The 21,812-nt window shown below is 37.9% G+C and overlaps 1 protein-coding gene across 1 annotated transcript in view; it reads right to left on the bottom strand.

The window, feature by feature from the left end:
- The window catches only part of TRPC6 (transient receptor potential cation channel subfamily C member 6), a 109,217-nt gene that overhangs the window by 27,945 nt on the left and 59,460 nt on the right, over positions 1 to 21,812 (bottom strand). Inside the window, exons 2-4 of the mRNA XM_050894763.1 lie at positions 12,787 to 13,561; positions 4,877 to 5,062; positions 2,580 to 2,744 (exon numbers count right to left, since the gene is read on the bottom strand). Of these exons, the coding sequence (XP_050750720.1) occupies positions 2,580 to 2,744; positions 4,877 to 5,062; positions 12,787 to 13,561 (1,126 nt within the window). The remainder of the gene's footprint in view (positions 1 to 2,579; positions 2,745 to 4,876; positions 5,063 to 12,786; positions 13,562 to 21,812) is intronic.

Here is a 21,812-nt window from a genome sequence, read left to right on the forward strand (position 1 = left end):
CTTTGTGACCCTGCCGAAACAATCAGTATTGTAACATTATGGAGTATGGCATTGATAAAGAAACGATAAAATAGGACTCCAGGTAGCACATCTATCACAAAGGAGAAAAGGCCTGATAACAAAAGAGATAATGCATATACTTTTTTAGGAAGAACAATTTCCTAGCTCCTCATATACTGGACATAATGTTCAATTTCTTTTCCTCTACCTCCAAAAGAAGAATGTGTATAACCCTCAGAACATGCTTCTAGAAAGCATGTAAGGACTTACCAAGTTAATTCTTTAGAAATGTCAACCCCAGGTGGCTGGGAACAGCGAAAGAAGACCCAATTTCAAATTCAGATCCCTCATCTTGGCCAGGGGCTGACTGAATTACATATTCAGGGGCTGACAGCAATTCATAAAGCTAAAAATCTAAATTCTATTATTAATTAGAGCAGAACAGCACAGACATTAGAGATTCTTAGAGATAAGTGAAAACAGTTTTTAGTCTTCCAAAATGTCATGTAATAAAATAGTATTCTAGAAGTTTTGGGTTAATTATGTCAGTAGTTACACTGAATTACCAATTAGAAATGCAGAGCAAACAGTTCACAAAACTTTGAAGTGCCTCCATGTGGATTGCTGGCTGAAACTCAAATAAGAGGCAATCTTAATTCCTTTTGGCATCTGACACTAGTGAATTCCTGCCAAATCAACAGGACTTTGTCCAGATATTTCTATGAAATTTCTTCCAGATCTGAAACTCGCAATTCAGTATCTGTGGTCCAAGCTCAAATTAACTTTTTCCTAAAGAGGCAACTGGTCAGCTATACAGGTAACTGACTGAGATGTTGCAAATGTCATAAAGACATTTTTGCCTTTCTCAGAGCCATGGCATGAGAAGATAAAGAAATGTGTCAGAATAACTCCACTGCAAGCTGTTACTTTCACCACAAATACTGTGAGTATTTTCTCTCTCTTCTGTCACTGTGCCCTATAGTGCCAAACCTGGAAAAAGAATGGGTACTTTCCCTCAGTAGGAGAAGAGATTTATAAAATTCCATCAATTCATACACAGAATGGACTCTGTTGATACAGATCATGTTCTGTATTGGAGCCATCCTACCCTGAAATTAAACAGTGAACATTTTTGTTTTCAAAAAACAGAAGAATCAAATTTTGAAGTATGAGTGAAGCACAAGGTAAGAAATGGCAATGGTAAAAAAGGTGGATTAGATTTTACATTTGCAGAATGTAATGAAACAAAAAGCATTCAACATATAAATCACACAATGAGATGATTAAATAGCGACAGAGGAAGTGAAACCTTGAAAGATGTTGTCCCTTGAACCTTGACTTTAAAAAGCTACTCTGAAATAGCTTCTTCAGAATGTACAATGGTTCAAAATTACTTTAAGATCCAATAAATCATTGAAAAAGGAAAATGACAAATAGATAAGTCACTGCTATAGTTGAAAATCAATTACTGAAGTATGCTGAATCTCAAGGCGTGTTTTAAGACAAAAGTATTCATAAAAATCCTAGTCACTATACAGAAAAGTGAAAATGATATAACTGATTTTTACTGTCCAGACTGAAAGAAATGAAAAACATGGCAAAAGAAAAAGGGCCCACCTTTCTCCTCTCAGAGAACAATAAATAAAACCCACAAAGACCTCTGTGCTCTCTTTCAACCTTCCTCTTCCCCTGGAATCACTGTATGTGCGCAGGATTCGACCTGCTAAAACCATTGATGTTATACTGTAACCTGTTGAATAATCCTTATAGGATCCCATTTGTTCCCTCTAACGTACTCTCAAGGGAAATTTTCCATCAGTGTCCATTTAAAAGGGATAGTGACCAACTAAAACAGAGATTCAACACAAAGTTCAGAGAGGTCAAAGACTGTAACCCATCTTGAGTGGAAAGGCTTTCCATACTATATATCATCCAAAACAGATACAGTGGTAGCATCCAAATCCAGACAGTGCAGTATAAATGGATGCAGAGGAGGCTGCATGACTGCTTTAAAAATCTCATGAAATATAATGAGTATTAGCACTGTCTTGACAAGCCAACACAGTTCACTTTGACTTCTAGAAAACTGATGAGGACTGTTTTAATTTCTGGCATTCATGTTTCAGTGACTTTTATCTATTAATTTTTAATCATGAAAAAATAAAATTGCCTTTGAGGTAGGTGGAATCAACCCACAGTTTGAAGTTAGTCTAGCTCTGAATCAATGGGAAATGAGGATCCTCTGCATCTGCCTACTAAGGCAACAACTAAATGAAGAATAGTTTTACTCATTGTTTCTAACGTACAATTTCTACAAGGCAACTCTTACTCAACTATTGTAATTTAATTTAATAGACGTTGCATTTAACACAATACATTTACCTGTCTTAATTACAATTGTCAGAACATGCAATCTTGCAGCCATTCCATTCTAACTCAGCTTTAAAATAACACATTTCTGAAGTATTACTTAAGCATGTCAGTAATTTATACTCATGCTTCATCTTTGCCAGACAGGAATCTACATACGGATGATACAGGAGTTAATAAAAGGTCATTACAAGATTTCACAGACTGACCTTACTGCAAGGAGCAATCCAGTAAGCCATCGAAAGGAATGGCAGTCCTACCGCAACAGCAAGAACAACCAGAAACTTCACTGCCATGGTCTGCTGCCGTAAACCTGACAAATTCTCATACCAGATTGAGAGAAGTTGTTGCTGGCAGTTTGGATGTGCTACAAACTGTAACAAAGAAAAGGAGCACAAAAATAATATTGCTATCAGAATATCTTTCATTAAAATAACAGCTATATGAAGCGCATTAAGAATGTTGGAATAGCAACAACTCAGCTTATATTCAAAGGAGCATTAACAAGGGTATAAGAAAAAGTTTTTTGATGAGCATAATCTCCCAGCATGCAGGCATGTTGCTATCAGCAACAATAAATCCTTTAATTTAAAACACTGTTATTTTATTGATACTGTGTTCCATCACAAACTATTAATTTCCATCTAAGGGTAGTTAAACATAAACTTTATCTGGGCAAACTCTACTTGTTTCTGACATTTATAATTTTCATGTTACTTCTTCAGAAATTCCACAGTTTTAAGTATTTCTGGTCTGCAAAGGATGCTATATAGTCTTTAGTTATGAAAGAAAGAATATGCCATATTTTCACATGCTAACGTGGAAAATACCATTTTTTTCAGCTGGCATAAGAAAACAGTTGTCACTTTTGCAGGAAATCAGCTAAGGACTATTTATAACTTGGTTCTGGAATCTTTTGGACAAACTGCAAAACTAAGAAGTTTGGCCTATAACCCTCTTTTCTGTCAAAACCTCTGGAGAGTATAAGAAGCATCTTACAAAGGCAGATAATAATAAACAGTGGATTCTTGTGCACCGTAAATTTTTAAGTCTAGACTTGGAAATACAACTAAAAATTTAACTGAATCTAGTAATTTTTTTCTAGAATAGTTCTCTATATTTAAAGGATGACTGGTTGAAGGTGCAAGAAATGTCTTTTTCAGGCAAGAGAAAGTGTTGAAAGAAAGTTCACATTCAAGGAAGGATTAAGACTCAAATACTACAAAGGACAAGATCAATGTGATATGTTCTCTTCAAAAGTTGTTTCAGCTCTTCTTAGTGACCATAGCTTGCCAATTGGTTTGCAGGTTTGTGTTCATATGCTGGTAGGTGCTCTTCAGTCAAAATGGTTTTCTTCTTCTCTTCCCTTCATGAACACATAAATACTTCTCACATATAAAAGTTTTAGGTGTCTCCCAGAGATGTGAACTCAATTTTTGTAAAAAATCTGCAACTCTTCCCTGATAAATTAGATATGTATATTCAGTCCATACTGGATTTTTAAGAGTCCTGATTCCCTATCTATTTTTTTTTGTTGTTAAAATAAGATATTGTTTATTTTCACAGTGGTGACCTGATCCATTTCATTATGTAGGAAAAGTTTTATCAAAGGTCTTGCTGCTCTATCAGGAGATAGCTCTACTTTAGGGTAACCTGCTTTTGAAGTATATTCCTGAGCTGTATCTTCTTGATCTTCGGTTGTACAAACTTCATCACACAAATCATTTCTCCCCGGTTCACACACGTCACCTAGAACTTTACAACCTGTATTATCCAAGAGAAGTTTTCTGGCTAATTCAAGGGTCTTGGTGCAGCTACTAACTCAGCTGGTTTCACTGAGCGCTTTTCAGATGCCGACCAGAGTATTAAACTGACAGTAGAAATGAAAGTAAGCCAAAGAAGGGACGACAACTCCTGTATTTGACGCTGCCTGGAGCCTGCTGTTCTTCAGAAGTGAGAACCACAGTACTATTACTCCTAGATTGTGTCGCTGATCCTCTATACAGACAAATGTACATTTTCTGTGAGACATGCAATTTCACTAAGTTTTCTCAACTTTCTGAGTAAGACACAACAGCTTGACAAAAATGTGTATCAGTATTTGTTATCATGCAGTGCACACGACTGCTGTGCTATCCTCTGGTTTTAATTAAGTCTTATATTTTTCCAGGCTGCAGAAGTAGTGCAAATTTCTTCCATCTTTTTTTTTAAAAATAGATTAAAACTAAAAACAAATAAATATCTGCAAATTTTGCATATAGCTACACATTTTTTTAGCACCATTTGCTCTCATACTCACTGTGACCAGTCTTCACCCTGAATATCTGCTTCTTGTTTATATTACAAGCTATTTGGGGCAAGGATTCTTTTGTGTGTAAAATACGCTGTGCAGAAGGGCCCAAATGTTCATTTAAGTGTCACAGGCTACCAAAACATAAACATTTAATAATAGCACAATTTAATAACACTATCATGACATGTCTGTTTGATCAACATAATTGCTTACTTTTTTAACTTCATACTTAATGGCGAGTTTTAAGCGGCTAAGGCTAGGGCGACCATGTTCTCCATTATTATGGCTCATCTCTACATCACCATTCAAAATAGCTTCCACTTCTTCCGTGTTTCTGCACAAATCAAGGAGTCCAACTACAAAATCCTTGCATTGCATAGACAATTTCTTGTAATCATTCTAGAAAAGAAAAGAAGAAAGAAGATAACTTGCTGTTGAGACCTAACACGACAGAAACAGTTCTACATCCCAGCTACACATCTGTGAGCATCAGTAGTTTGTTTGCATCTTGTTACTTTTTTTTTCTGGTAGATTAACAGCACTTTGTTATCAGGCATCTACTCCCCCTGCATGTTCAAAGAGTAGTATTTGTCTCACCTTGGTTACCTTGGACATCTACATTATCAATTTTTATACCAGAGTTACTTCTCTAGACTTGCTTTAGAGCCAATTGAAAGTAAAAAAGCACTTTCAGAAATATTGCATGACATATTTTAATGACTATTTCAAGTTGAGATGAATAGCACAAGGGAAATTTTTCTATTCCCTGACTGTCACAGAAGTCTAAATAACTAGCTCAGATGTAGAAAGTTACACTGTAGAGATCTCAATTGGAGAAGATGAGTAGCCTACAGAGAACACATCTAAACAACTTCCCAGCCTTCTTCAGAATTACATAAATATATTGAATTTTCTTAGGCCTTGAATTATTCTTGTAAATCTTATCCTTCTCAGTTTCCAGCATCTCTTTTAGCTTGCAAACACAAGATTTGATTGCTGTTTTGCAGCAACAGTGTCAGCAGTGCTACTGATAGCACGGTGATACCACATCTCTAACTTCAACTCAATGCTCTCTAGCTCAAATACCTCACAAAAGACTTCACCATGTGAGCCAAAATGTTGCCCTACAACTGCAGGTTCAGTTGCTTATCGGTTTAAGTACCAAATATTCTCAGTCACTGTTTTCCAAAAGGCGTAAGTCAAAACAGAAAAAGACATTTTGATCATTGCAATCCACAGTTCGTTAACCACTCCTTACTTGCAGCTGTGTTTGGGTTATAAAAGATGAATACAGCTAGACAGATAGGGAGTTAGATGGATATAGATATAGATGTATACCTAAAGCTAAAAAATGTGTACAGATATATTACCCCTGGCCTAGATCTTACAAGAGATTTACTCATACATGTGTCATCAACTTCTGACATTTTTGTGATCTCTGCTAATTTTTATGTCTTAAAAAGATTAAATTACTGTAGAATTTTTCCCAAACAAAAGAATGAAAAAACCTCCAACCACTCCACACCATACAGGACGGCTCATGTAGTCTCTGTTTCATGTTCAAAGTAACTTTCTATGAATGCCTTCACTACAGTGACACATTTTCCCCTCTTCTGGGCTGTTCTTCATAGCATTCTCCCTTCTCCCACTCTTAGTCTCTGTTTAGTCCCTTCTTTTTAATTACTTCCTTCATACTAACTGCCATCTAATGCACACCCTGGAAGAGAAACCGTTATTGTGAGTATACAGAATATCGTAGTTTATTTGCTGAGGGTGTACTTCATGCATGTTTGTGCTTTATTACCCACAACACCACAATACCAGTTTATTACTTGGATATATTAAAGGATTGCATCCAAGTTCTACATTTCACTTTACTTAGATGGATGCAAACATTCATAGACAAATAGTTATAGACACTATTGTAAGTCTACATAAAACTGCCAGTGATTTATTTTTTTAATAATGTAATATAAGCAAGATAGCTCAGATCTGTCATAAAAGAGAAAGGAACTTTAATGTCATTTCTCTACAAAGACAACAGAAGCTAAATACTAAAACTAACCATTTCATGACACGCTGTATATTTTATTATTGTATTATTTATTTTCCCTCTCTTCAGAAGAATAACAAGAGAGATTAACCAAAAATCTTCACTTTTTAGCACTACAGAAAGACATTTTTTGAGAGTAATATATCACCTTCTGTTTGGCTTTCATTTTTGTAGCAGCAGCTAAGATAAGATTCAGTATTCAATCATTTTAATACATAAATGTCCTCTTCAAAATGAAAGGAAAAGTAGCCATTTGAGATTCACAGACAAAGGAAAAACATAGAGTCAACCTATGCACTCTTGTACAAGTAGGTACCATGAACTGTTCCAAACTGATATCTGACCCCTGAACATCAAATGAAAAAATGAATATTTTTCAATAGATTTAGGAACAAAATAATTTGGCCTTCATAAATAACTATTACAAAATATTGTAATATATTTGTAATATATTGGTATGTGCATATTTTCTGGTACGAGATACATATATACATGCACACTCACACACTCTTCATCAGTATTTTCCAGCTCTGGTGACTGAGACATGACATGGATTTTCGAAACAGTATGGGAGGAGACCATTACTCCATGGTGGAGTCCAATGCCTTTGGGTAGTCTCAAAACAAAAATCATATACAATAATTTATTCTAATGAAGAATATGATTTTTTTCTGAGTGTAGTCCTATTTACCAGGGCACTGAATGGGCACTTTTAAAAATAGCCAGATACCCCCATTCACACTTTGCAGAATTATCCCTTCTGAATTTAGGTTTGTACACGGTATCACAGTATATATTAGCACCCAGTTAATTCATCCATAAACTCCATCAGTTTCTTTTCTCATTTGCAAACGCAATAAAACAGCTTCCCCTCCTGTGAAATACTGCCACAGCTGTGATCAGTGATGGTAGCTCAGCTGAAATGTCCTCAGCGGTCAGGTTACAGCAACCGAGCTTTGGGGAATTGAGCGGTGCCCAGCATCACCACCTCCACCCCAGCCGCAGCACAGGACAGTTGTCACACAGCACAGTCAGCTGAAGGCAACGCACATCCCTGCTCCAGTTCACAGTCTGCTGTCTTGAGACGTATTCCCTTATGAAGAATTTATCCTTTCAGGGAAGGTTATGGAGGACAGATGGGATGATAATGTCTTAAACTGCTACGCGAAGATTTGTCAGGATCTGAGCACAGGGCAGGTAGCTCTAGCCAGGCAACTTTGTTTCTAAGAAATCAAGTGTGTTAACTTGCAGAGACTACTCCACAGGCCGCCTTTTGCCCCTTGTCTCCTTGGTCCACTTAAATGTGTAGTGACAGCAAAAAAGATTAATATACTCTTCTCGCCGTCTCAGTGTCTCTCTGTCGCACATGCACAGAAAGTTCCCCCTCCCCCAGAGTCTCACATGTCTTTTACCATTAATGGGAGCCAAGGGAACGTGGTAATTTGTTTGGCTTAACTTATTTTTGAAGATGGCCAAAGGCACACGGATAATTCCACGAGTTCTCCTTTACTGCAAATTGTAAACTTCATGAATTAAAAAAGCAGTTCTGGGACACTTGAGAAGGTAGTTAGCATTAAATTACAATTGGAGGCTCTAAAAAGAATCAGCCCTTAATTGCATGTGCTTTATTTTACATGCGTGAAAACATTGGTTCAGGGCTCCTCAGCAGTTTAGGAAAAAAACAATTTTGCCACACCAAGGACAAGGGGGCAGCACTGGCCGCTCCCACCCTGCAAAAGGAAGGTGATGATTTGGGGTGAGCGCTGTGGGGGATGAGGAACCAGAGGAACAAGACGCTGGTGGCAGAGGAATGACAGGAGGGGTGGGGGTGACAGTGGCTGCTGCCGAGAGGGGTCACCTGCCCTTTGTGGTAGGAGCAGCTGCAGACTGTCTTGGTGTCCCGGGTAAGGAAGCAAGCAGGCCACGGTCACTCTGAAAACCTCAGCTGACCATGATTTGCCTTACCTCTGACCACGTAAGCAGGAGAACGTGCCCAGGAGAGCAGGAGAGCATCACCACAGCCTTTTCTCCCTGAAGAAAGAGACCTTCTCCATGCAGCCTCCTGTGACCAGTCACAGGCTTCTGCTGTCCCCCAGACTGTGCCCGGGATGAAAACGCTCTCAGGACACAGGCTGACACTGAATCCCACAGATGAGATGGAGCAGTGCTCCAGACCACATCCTGGCCCTGCTTAGTGAACTGTAGAGGCCAATGCCAGAAACACGCATACTGCTATACAAGGATTTAGGATTTCAAAGTGCCTTGTGAATGTAAGTGGGACCTAAATGTTGGATTTAGGCATCATAGTAGGTAGATAAACACATTATTCCCCTTACAAAGGTGGCCCTTACTCCTTCAGTGCCTCAGTTCTTCTTCTCTAAAATGTGATGTTACCTTTTGTTTAAGGTATCTACGTTTAATTTAAACATACATTTTCCACTCCATCCCATTAAACAATAAAACAGTCTGTTGCCATTATAGCTGCAGTGGTTTTTGTACTAAATGCAAATCTTATCCATTTTGAACAGCACTGGGCCACAGCTGTCCTTCTCAAAACTCCAGGCCACATTTCTGCAGGACAACATTTGTCAGATATCATCTACATCCTTATGGACATACTAGAGATATTAGCTCTAGGGTGGGCAAACAATTTAGATGACAGAAAATACAAGCACAATCCCCCAAACCAAAAATATTCTATATATCAAACCTTGTAAAGCTGCACACTTAGCCATGTCATAAAAAGCTAAATTAAATGGTGTTCAGTAAATCCTGAAGACCTCAGAATTACTCAGGAAGCCTGAATTAGCTGTTTGCTTGGTACAGAAATATTCCTACATTGTGCCTGACACATCTGTCCAGTTAGTCTTCCTTCAGAAGCCATCTTCTACTTTTTTCTGGTTTTACTCCCAATAAAGAATGATCCTCCAAAACACTTGTAAAAACAATACCTGTAACCAAATGCAACAGGCATGTAATACTAGATGACACCGCTACAGAGGTTTGAAGCAAAGAAAGGAGTTTATTCCAGAGAATAGTGGTTTCCGCTGATTATGGCACTTCCTGTTTTGGGTGAATCACAGTTTCGTGGTCAGTGTTATCTCTAACATCAACTGATGGTGTAAGACAGGAGAGAGAAGTAATTTATAAGATAGTCATGAAACAACCAGCATCATAGTTTGAGCATTAACCCTTTCCATTGCCTCTGAGGATGACCTGGGAATTATCTGTGCCACTGGTTGCTGTAGGCACCCGCTAGGAAGCTCCCCTGCAACAATACTCCATCAACACTACAAAACAGCTGACTTTTAAAACAGTGTGTTACCAGAAAGTTCAATTTTCATTTAGGTAAGGTCTGAAATACTTTAAATGGTTCAGGGAAACCCTAGGTGGAGCTGAAGATTTGCTATGTCCAGCTAATCTATGCACTAAAAATATACTTGTTTTGATTACACTAACACGTGTAACACGTTTTTACAAAAACCACATTTTTATGCAGGGAGTACACTATCCGGATAATTGTAGCAAACTCCTGAAATAAAGTAAGGGTAACAATTTTTAGATAAATTGCTGCAAGTAGGGATATGAGCTTGCAGGAGCACAAACAAGTCCAGACTCAGTAAAAACAACAGTGTCTATTTCCTGCAACTTGTACACACAACCTTTGTACCGCCTGCACTGAACCTAAGCCAGGTATTTCTCAGTCAAGCCCCCAGCCTGCCTAGATATGGTAAATGTTACCACTTATCAATAGTGTAAATGTTAACGTTCGTCAATGCACGTATAAATGTACTCCATGGCCTTCAATATTTATCCAGAACCACCACATGATCTTAGTACCTACAAAAACATCCCCAAAGGACCTTATGTTGCCAGCCACCTGCTCCTGGTGAAACCTTAAATTAAGGGAGAGTTAAATTTCCATGTTGCCTTGAGCTCCTGCTCCTCATTGTTCCTATTCACCTTCACTCTACTCTAAAGAGCATGTACATCCTCAGCAGAGTTTGGCTGATTAACACCCAGCAACATGGAGCTTCTCTGTCTCTTGTCGACTCCTGTTTCTGCTGAGGGACAGTACCTCAAAATCTCTGTTGCAATTCTTTATACAACACTACACTAGAAGTGGAGCTCTAATTTTAGAGAAGGCAACTGAGACAAAAGAGGAACTAAAAAACCAAAAGTCACTCAGGGATGAGCCAGGTCACGCTGAGAAAGGACCTCCTCATGGCACTTCAGGGCAGGCTGCAGAAGCTTGCTCTCTGAACCAGCCCACCTTTTCTCACCCATGTGCTCCATTCCCTGCCCTGGTGGCACCAGGGGTAAATACTGCACTCCCAGTTCATCTCACCAGTTGTGTACTGCAGCATACATTTGAAGGACAATTCTTGCTGACTGTTCCAGATGATGATTTTATTCATCTTTATAATAATCTTAGCTTGTGTCGCTCCAACTGTGGTAAATGGAGCTATACAGTCCCTACAAATAAGACATGCTATTTATCTCAACATAGTTGTGAACTTAACAGGCTGCATTTATGGTGTATGAAAAATGTTTTTCTGTTCTGTTCTAAATTTACCCCCCTTTAAGTTAATCAAGTCCTTTTGTTCACATCTTCAGCAGCTGCTAAAGAGAAAAAAACAAGAGTATGTGGTTTAAATACTCTTCTCTGAACTGTACGTGAAAGCAGTGGATGAAATCTCAGTCCACTGAGGTCCTAAGGATTTCTGCCAAGGACTTCATGGGGCAGACGTTCATCCTCTGCATTAAGCTGAAATGCTCCTCCCAGCATTTCGTCTTACTGATATAAAATAAAAATTCTCCTCTGCTCCCATTCCAGCTGTTTAGCTGCTGTTTTTAAGATCCGCTTGCACATTCCTCCTCCTTCTTTTCCCTCTCCAAGAAATATTTCAGCTTCTTACAACACATTGGTGCCACAAAGATACACCTATGAGCATGAGTCAGGAGTAATTAATTCAGAACTGCAGCATCTCAGCTCAGGTTGGCTGAGCAGAGATGGGTTCACGGCCTTGCAAACTGTGCCACTGCTATGAAGATTAACATTAAATATTGATCATGGCAACTTCAAACTCTTCCTAACACAATGTTGGAAATGATTCTATTACTGCTTTGGAGGGGGTTTGATCTCCTGCTAGTGAAGTCTACGTATCTTGCTCCGTCACAGTAGTATCATATACTAGCATCTGCTTTCAATAGGGTCCCATAAGGTAAACCCAGTCCAAGGGATTTTAGCTAACCTAAGTCATAATTAACACTGCCAATGTTTGCACAAGGCCTGATTTTGCATTTACTGAGAGCAAAAAGCTTATGTTCTTACTGTCTTAACACAAATAAACTGTGGTAAATATTTTTGTAGGTTGTGCACCATTGTATCTATATAACAAAAAAAACCCCAAGGAACAGTCATGCTTCAAGGATCTAAGGGGCCTTGAATCTCTGGGTCTCAACTATTACTTTTTTTTTCAAAATCATGCATTTGTGAAACATTAAAAAATCTATATAACACTGAAACAGTCTTTAACTTCACAGAGTTCACATATAACTAAGTACAAATAAGTAAAAAAGAGGAAGAGGTGAGTAGAAATACCAGAGAAAAGCAGCACATTAAAAAAGGAAAAGGAGGACATTATTTAGAGTCGTTTTTGTGAGTAAATGTAAAACTACAAGAAAATAATGAGAATGCATGAAGGTTTAATAGAATCGTGCAATTTGTCTTGCATAAGTGACCAAACTGTACCACTTTAGTCTCCTCTTTCCTCTGTCCTAAGCCAGCTTCACCCATGGGTTTGAAGGGCCTCCTTTACTATCCTGCCTGACAGAAAGTAGAAAATGAGTTCACTGGCACATTCTACATAAGCAGCATGAATTACAATCAGCACAGAGCAGTAAAACATTCCCAAAGATTTAAATCTTCCATTCATTAAACAATTACATATTTTCCCACATATTTATGAAGATGATGCTGATCTCTTACTGTTCAAGGAATGGGAGAAAGACCTTTGATTGAACTTTGTAATTCTGTGTCTGTCAGAATCATTATCCCTCTACTCACCTTAAACTCTTTTTCAATGTTGGCAAGCACGGCCAGCTCATTGCTGAGCTCTAAGGCAGTCATTACAGGGTCTTCACTGGACAAAGACAGATAAGCAGGGCTGGCCAGACCTTTGTAGGCATTGATTCTGGATCTAGAATGGCTGAAAGAGTCATGCTTTTGTTTCTGATTGCATTCACTGCACTTGCAGAAATAGTCATGTGGCCTATCGATCCGAGCTCCTTTTCTCAGCAGAGTGTGGACGATCTCATACTCATGGCAGTGAGCAGCCAGAATGATCGGTGTAACGTCATGGGAAAACCGTGTGCCATCTTCATCGTATGCATAGAAGTCATCATGCTGGAGCTCCGACTGGCTAGGACTCAATGCAAGCCTCTTGCCTTCGGCAAACGCGGGATGGTTTAGGATGGCTTCCACTATCCGAACGTAACCTTTGCTAATAGCCAAAAGCAAGGCATCCCCAACCCGAGACAGGTTCTCCTTCTTCAGCAGAAGTTCTGTTATCTCCAGGTGCTCATTAGCAACTGCCAGCTGCAAGGCGTTCTGGCCCATATAGTCCACACAGTTCACATTGAGTGAGGGACATTCTTCCAGCATTTTGCGAATCACTGGAATATTTCCATATTCTGCTGCATCCAAAAAGCGCTCCTCCTCAAGAGAAAGACTTGTTGAGTGGTCATTAAACATATATGCTGGCCCTCGACTGGCCTGCCTCCTCCCTTTCTCCCGGAGAATGGTCTGTCGTCGTAGCGCTAGTCTATTCTCGTTGCCTCGGCTGTGTGGAAATAGAGAAATTATTAGTTCTGGTTTATGCAAGAGCATATCCATTTTAAATAATAATTAATAAAAATATTTTAATCATTTATCTGCTGCATATTTTTAATGCAGCAGGGAGACCAGAAACCCTGACTTTGATGCACTTTGTAACCACTGTCACTACACAGCTCTGGAATCAGTAGATGGCTACATTTTATTTCAACAAGAAGAAAAAGCCCTAGTCAATCATCATTTAAGACTACACTTTTTTCCCTATTTTGTCTTCCACAGCTTTTGCATAATTTTTAGTGAAGTTGAATTGTGCTTCGTGTTACATAGGTAGAATAACAGTTTTAAAGGTAAGGTTCTTTCTCCAGTTTACACAGAAATCCCTCTCTGTTTTTCCAGCACTCTTCTATCCAAACTTCTCATCGTCATTTGGTATCCCACACATCCCTCTGATATGTACGGTGCTCTGATATGAAAAAAGTGCTTCCTATTTTAATCTAGAAAAGAAGAAAGCATTATAACATTTTTACATGCTAAGATTTCACTTCCTGGTTACAAGAATATTTCCAACAGAAAACATTCAGCTAAGTTTGAGAATTGCTTCAAGAGCGAAACTACCTTTTCTCTGGATGAATGTACTACTTTCTGACACCTTTGCTAGATCTAGCAGGTATTTTGAAGGACTTCACTAGAACAGCTGGGTATCAAAAAAAAGAACATCAGATCTCAAGTTCATTGCTTAAATATATATTTTAAATACAAAGATGACCTGGAGAATAGTGATGACATGCAATGACTGCCTCAGTCCAGAGACAGCTGGTATCAACAGCACAAGGCAGTGAGAATAGCCCACATCTGCTCAGCTGGTAGGAAGAGCCCCAGTGACACCACATGAGCCTAGGTGCCCTCAGGTGGCCCCTCTGAAAGCCACCATCCCCTCAGGATGCCATTCACCCAAAGCTCTTTACTTGGTCTATGTTGGCGCTAAGTCACAGCTCAGAGTGAAGACAAGTCACAGTGTGAAAGGAGTCAGCAGTCGCGGGATGAGGGACGAGGGATTGCACAGGACAGCAGGGCACACAAACATGGAAACTCTCAATTCCCTTCTGCCACAGAAAAGCAGGCAGGCTGACTTCACTTGCTCTTATTATTCTTAGCCCCATCACTACTTCAGCAACTATCTAACTTACATTTTGGATCTGGTTTCTCCTCTTCGCCCTGCTGATGTTTTTCTGACATCTATAATTGAATGCTCAGTCATAAATTGAATCTGTACAAGATAAAAGCATATCGACTACATTGTATGACATCTGTTACTCCCCATCTTCACCATCCTTTTCATTATTACAGTTCATAACCTTGATATCCTATTTATTCCTCCACTCAGTGGCTTGCCAACAAATCCTGCCAATTCTTGCTTCATGATAGCTCTGAAATGTTGTCCATTCTTCTACTTTTACTACTGAAACCCTCAGCCATTCCTCATCTCTTATATTAATTATTAATTACTTAATTAAGAATTATTTAATTATTAAAACATAAAGTGAACCATACAGAAACTAAGTTTGTTGAGGAATGCTACAAAATATGCTACATTCCCTTTAACAAGAAGAAAATCTAATTCATGATTCTATTATTTCAGTCAACTAAGATCCCAATCCTCAATAGAAATTCAATTGCAAATAATTTTCTCTCCTAGAATTACTCTGCTAAACTACATAATATTCACTACAACTTCATCTTTTTTCTTTTTGAATGGTAGCTTAATGATTCTTTACATACATATGCTCAAATACACTTCACTATTTTCAGTATTTCCCACAAAATAATAACCACGAGCAATATTTTATTCATTAAATACTTACTAATGAATATGAATTTAAGTATTTAAATGACAGTAAAAAATCAGTCCTTTGTGACTCAAAACATCTTCACGAAAAGTGACATTACAAGATATTATTTCTTCTAGATTGTTTATATTTAACTTTAGTATAAACTTCCTTTTTGCCTCTTGCCTTCTCAGTTCCAGAGATACAGTCCTCTGCAGCACTGGAAATGGTTCACATTGCCAAAGTCTTACATCTAAAAGGACATTTTTTTTGCAAGATAATCACAGGTATGGAATGTGGAATATATCAAAACTGACAACTGTAACATTGTTCAATATGCAGACAGTACTAACACTGTGCTACAATGGGAAGTTTACAGCCTTAGTTCGGACTATATCTATCATTTCATGATATGGAATAAAGTTAGATTCCATCCTCTTCTACTCCTCAAGTTCTCTACAAAGGCTGTCTCAGTTACTGTCAGTTCAAAGCATATGAGAGAGCACGGATATATGCTAATGTCTCATAGGTGAATATGCTATATGGCTGGTTGAAATTTTTCCATGCGTATTTCCAGATACGTTAAAATTTAAAAGAAGTTTATATTTGTTGAAAAGACAGCCTTTGGAGAGGTTTCATAGAAAACATGAAAACTGAAAGAATGAAAACGTTACTGGCATTGGTGACAATATTGGTGCCAAAAACTGAAATTCACTAAACAGAAGCCAGTTTTTTGATATATCTACAAGTGTTTTACTGGAGATGTGTGTGCTAAATTGGAACATGGGTGAAATGGTAGAAAGAAGAGATCAGCAGAGAAAGCAGATGCCAGACTCCCCAGCTTTGAAAGTTATACTTTAAAGGGCTGTAATGTGGTTCTGAAAAGTTTCTTCAAAGATGGAATATGAGAGTGTATTGGTAAGGTGAAACTCAACTGAGACACAGAAAAGAGAAGGAAGTTAAAGACAAGATGGGGGGAGGGAAATGAGAAAGAAAATAATGTAAGGGGAAATTTTAAAACCTGCTGGGTTTTAAGATTTATTCACTGAATAATTCTTAAGAGATGACCATAGCAAGACCATAGGGAGACAAGTTCCCTAACTTCCACAACAGAGTTAGTTCTCAAAAAATAAAGGACTTCAATACCCCAATTAAGTTAATCCTACAGTCAAGGGTTTTAATTGCACTATATGTTTCTTGAGTTTTATAGCTTCCTGGAAAAAAGAGGCTCAGTGTAATAATCCTAAAATTTTGAGAAAAAATGTTTAGTTGATTCTGATCAACTGATCAGAACTGATTTTCATTCACCATTGCCTTTGCATACCCAAATTGTGCAATGCTTGGGGAAAAAAAACATTTTTATAGTGAAATGAACTAGAGCTAAAGTAAAAACAAACAATACATAGTGTAGTTAGGCGTCTTTGGATTGGGTCTGGCTGAGATGGAGTTAATTTTCCCCATAGCAGCCCTCATAGTGCTGTGTTCTGTATTGGCAGCTAGAAAGGTGTTGATAACACACCAGTGTTTTGGCTACTGCTGAGCAGTGCTCCCACAGCATCAAGGCTGCCTCTCCAGCATTGCCCCCCTCACCAGTAGGCTGGGGGTGGGCAAGATCTTGGGAGGGGACACAGCCAGGACAGCTGACCCAAACTGACCAAAGGGATATTCCATACCATATGACATCTGCTCAGCAATAAAAGCTAGGAGAAGGAGGAGGAAGGGGGGGCATTCATTATTTATGTTTGTCTTCCGGAGCAACCGCTACACGTACTGAAGCCCTGCTTCCCGGGAGTGGCTGGACATCGCCTGCTCATGGGAAGCAGAGAATAAAATCTTTTGTTTTTCTTTGCTTTCGCATGAGACCTTTGCTTTTGCTTTATTAAACTGTCCTTATCTCGACCCATGAGCCTTTCGTTATATTTTATCTCCCCTGTCCAGTTGAGGAGGGGGAGTGATAGAGCGGCTTTGGTGGGCACCTGGCATCCAGCCAGGGTCAACCCACCACAGTCTTGTACATGTATGCGTCTACCAAATGCAAATTTTATTTATTATTTATATATTAAATTATTGTTTACTATTAATAATGTAATTTAATATTTTACTGAATTTTTATTTATTTATTTATATTTAATGTGTTAATTAAACATGGTTTGGTTTTAGAGCTTAACTGACAAAAATTAAAGTTTCTCTAATGTAAAAGCAAATTTATAAAAAATGGATACAAAAACTTTGTACTGCTTTTAAGAATGTCTACAAATGCGATGTCACGAGAGTTCACTGAATTGTGAATTGCTACTCTTTCTTAGGAGATATTTAGAAAAACAAGTATATCTGGGTTGGACAGTTGTCAGTAAGATACATAAATGTTTTTTTAATTATTCTTTTCTTCTCCTGCACTTTTAATGAATGATCACATTGCTTCTTGATGCATACTGCTTTGTACTTTTTCTGTTCCATAGTTGTGTGTACAAATGCAAGAACCTCGTAAAATCATCATAGGAGGCAGCCCTAAACAAGTAGGAAGAATAAAGCATGATTTGGTCAAAAACAGCATGTGCAGATGAAATATAGATAAGAAAGGTGACATTTAAAGTGATTACTTTAAAAAGGAATATTTTTGAGGTGATTGTTTCAGTTTAGAAAAATATAGCAAGCTTACAAGATTCAACACACATATACAGGAAAACTAGAATAAATATAAAACAAAGAGCATGTAGCTTTTTTTCTGAGCTAGACTTCCACAGTTCATAGGATTTGTATTTATTACTAATAAAAAAGTTTGCTTTCAAAATGAATTTACACATAGAACTAAATATTGCTCTGCTGGTATTTAAATATTTTGTGTTGTTTGAAAGAAGAGGAAATGTTTCTCTACTAACAATCTGGAAAAACTATTTATTACAAAATATAAAATAATTAAACTAATTATTATATGTAACAGTTACATGTAGATGTAACTGTGCTTGCATCATTTAGATTGCTTTGATATTATATAGTCAACCTCTTACTTGACTTATATTTGACCTGTGTTTCATTTTCCTACTTCTTTCACAGTAGAACCTATAAAGCTGTTTGGATTCCACAGGGCTAAGCAAGTTTGGGTAGCAAAAGGTAAAAACATCCACCTCTATCAGAGAAGCTACTGTGCAATTTAGCTCTTGACTTGAATAAACTGTTAGAAGCAGATTTTTTCGGAGTATCAGTTGCCCAGTTTCTCTTTTTTTTTTTTATGTCAAATGTAAGCACTATTACAATAACAAAATGCAAGTTTTATTATTCAAGCGAATGGTACTTCTTTTCAGTGTTTGCTATGGAGTCAGAACTCCAACTGAAATGCAATAGCAGGACATGTTCTATAGCAGGTTAATCACGTCACATAAGTTCGAGTTCCCAGTTCAATTCATGAAATTAAAGTAAAAAATTCTATTATAACCTAATCAGTTCTGAAGCTATGCAGTATTAAGCCCCTTCCACAGTTCTTTACTCTGCTCAATAAAAGCCATTATAGGTGCTAACATTTTCTCAGTGCGAGTTTTGCATCTGACTCAACTGGCAGCAGAAGCAGGCAACGAGTAAAGTAACCGGTGCCTATCACGTACTGATCTTTAATCTACTTCTTACATTTAGCAAAGGAAAGGCTTTGAAAGATTTGAATTAACACAAACATATGTCAGCATATCAGCTGCTACAAATGTCCTTATCTGTACTTCTACTAACACTCATGATGGCTACTGCAATTTCCCTCTCCATGACCTCTTCAGACTTTAAGATGTGATGACCATCTTCCAACAAAAGTCACTGCAGTATCTCTCACCTTAGAAATCTCCAGAGCATCTATGCTCCCTCCACCTTATGTCACCCCAATTCATTCTAAAGACCCAAACCACCATGTTTTAAGAAGTATTTGCTTTGCTCCAACTGGTATCATGGGTCCATCTCCCTCAATCCTTACTCCATCAGTTTCTCTCCCATTCCTTCCATATGTGCTGCGACTGTGTACATGAAAGGTCCTCCTGCTTATATCTACTATCCAAAAAGCCACGCTGCATCTCCTACAGAGCATGAGAAGGGTTCACAAAGACTAAGTTCAGTTTAATGAGGTTAATCTCTCCAACTCCTACAGTCAGTAAAGGCAAACAGACACCATGAGACCAGGATTCAGAGCAGGAACTCCATCTGTTTGTAATTATGTACCACGTATAGGATGGTTAGCATCATTAACGTAACATTAGCTATGTTATGTTTATATTAGCCTAAGATAAATAGCCTAAATTCCCCACATCTGCTCAACTCATAATAACACATTTCTACTGCTTATCCTTATCCTTCCAATTCTCACTTTTGGCAGAAACATTGAGACAATACATAGGCATGCAAAGATGGAGTTAGGAAAGTTAAAGATCAGCTGCAGTTAAAAGTAGCAAAGGATGTGAAGACCAGCAAAAAATGTCTTCTGAAAGTACACTGGAAGCAAAAGGAAGACTAAGGAAATTCATGTGGACCCACTGTTCAACAGACTGGTGTACCCAGTGACCAAGGGCACAGGTGAGACTAAGGTACTCAATGCTTTCTTTGCCTCAGTTTTCACCAGCAAGGTCTGTCCCCAGACCTCAAAGGTCCCCAGCAGAGTGAAGCATTACCTACATTCAAGGAAGACTGACCTGGGTTACAATTAAGCCAACTGGACACACAATCCTGAAACCTTGCATCCAAGGGTACAGAGGGAGCTGGTAGATGTTATTGCAAGGCTGCTCTCTATCACCTTTTAAAGTGCATAGCGACTGGGGGAACTTTTACTCATAGGAAACAGGTTTTCCAACTTTCTTAGCTCCCCATTGGCTTCTCAGTTTTGAATAAACTAATAACTGAATTGCAGTAGCATAATTAGCGGAAATGCAGAAACCATCCTACTGAGCAGCATGCTGAGAAATTCCGTATCTATCTTGAACTGCTTCTTTGTTCATGATCTGTGCAGCAATCATTTACTGCTAAACTTAATTTAAGTAATTTATAATTATTTGAACAGACAATAAATCCAGCCCATAAAAAGAATCATAATGATTTTTTAAAACTCCTTGAAAAAAATAAAGATACATTCAGTGTAGACTCAGATCTTATTTAAACTAAGTTTAATGACAGTATCATTGATTTAAAATACATATCTTTATGCACCCTGCAAAACTAATCCAGTATAAAATTATTTTGCTAGCATTTGATCCTTATACAAGGAAACAAACCCTTCAACAGGATCACGGCCGTTATTTTTTCCTGAGATGTCAGCAACTTCAGTTGACCAGCCAAAAACTGCAGTTCATTAAACACTTTCATTTTTCAAATAAAAGAAACCGATTATATTTATATTCCAGCAATACATTCAGTATGATTTATCAAAACAAAGAGCAATCATTGCTAGTGGAGAATACTTAGAATTAGCTTGTTTGTCCAGTAGCATTTCCTCTTTCCTTGCCTGTATTTAGAAGAAAATCATTGCTTAAATGCGAGATTAAGTACATACATTCCCTAGACAGTAGCTCATCTTCTGGAGTAGAACTTATTACAGAATGAAATAGAAGATTTTTGCATTGTTTGCTGGACTGTAGCACATGTCTGATGCAGAGCTCTAGAATCTCAGTGTAATCCATCTTCCCTGCATCAATATATTTTATATGCATGAAATAAATTTACTGTTTCGCCCATTTGCAATTACAGTTAATTAAAGTTAAGAGTCTGTAATTTAAACTGGTTCTTGCAGCACAAAACTCTAAATATGTTTAATTGTAACAGAGAAAGCAAATTGTTCTACTTTATTATTTCTGCTTAATTAGATACACACAGTAAATATTAATTCAGGAGTTTGTTAAGAAGAGTATAAGATACTTGATTGCCTCCAAGAGCAGGGAATGATCCAGAACAGTATGTTCAGTCCTGTTATGTTCTGATGTTCTTACATTTATTTCACCATTACTAAGGTCTTTTCAGTCCATTTTTTATCAACAAGATGCCCATGTTAGCACCTATTGTCACAGATTCTGGCCACATAAGTCTTAAAGCCACTTGAAACCTCAGCCTTCCCAGACTACTGAATAACTGTTGGTTGCAACAGATTATTAATGCACTTTGGAGGAAATGCAGTCTAAATGACCGTACTTAGTACTACTTATTACTTAAGAGCCAGCATGGCCAAGCCTGGAATACTGTCATCATTTTGGACACCATGTTACAGGAAGGAGTTCTACAAAATAAGAAACTAAATGCAAGAGAGCAGCAGGGGTCACACAGTCTCTACTGTATTTTCCACTTCAAGCATAATAAGGTTGATTTTGTGAACTATATAGGGTGGTATTCCACTCATCTCACTTCTACCATAGGAACAGTAAGATTCTAGTATAAACTAGTCATCTTTATCTACTCTGTAGATAAAGGAGAGACAAT

Source organism: Gymnogyps californianus, chromosome 1 (genome assembly GCF_018139145.2).
Source record: "Gymnogyps californianus isolate 813 chromosome 1, ASM1813914v2, whole genome shotgun sequence".
Taxonomy (NCBI): Eukaryota; Metazoa; Chordata; class Aves; order Accipitriformes; family Cathartidae; genus Gymnogyps; species Gymnogyps californianus.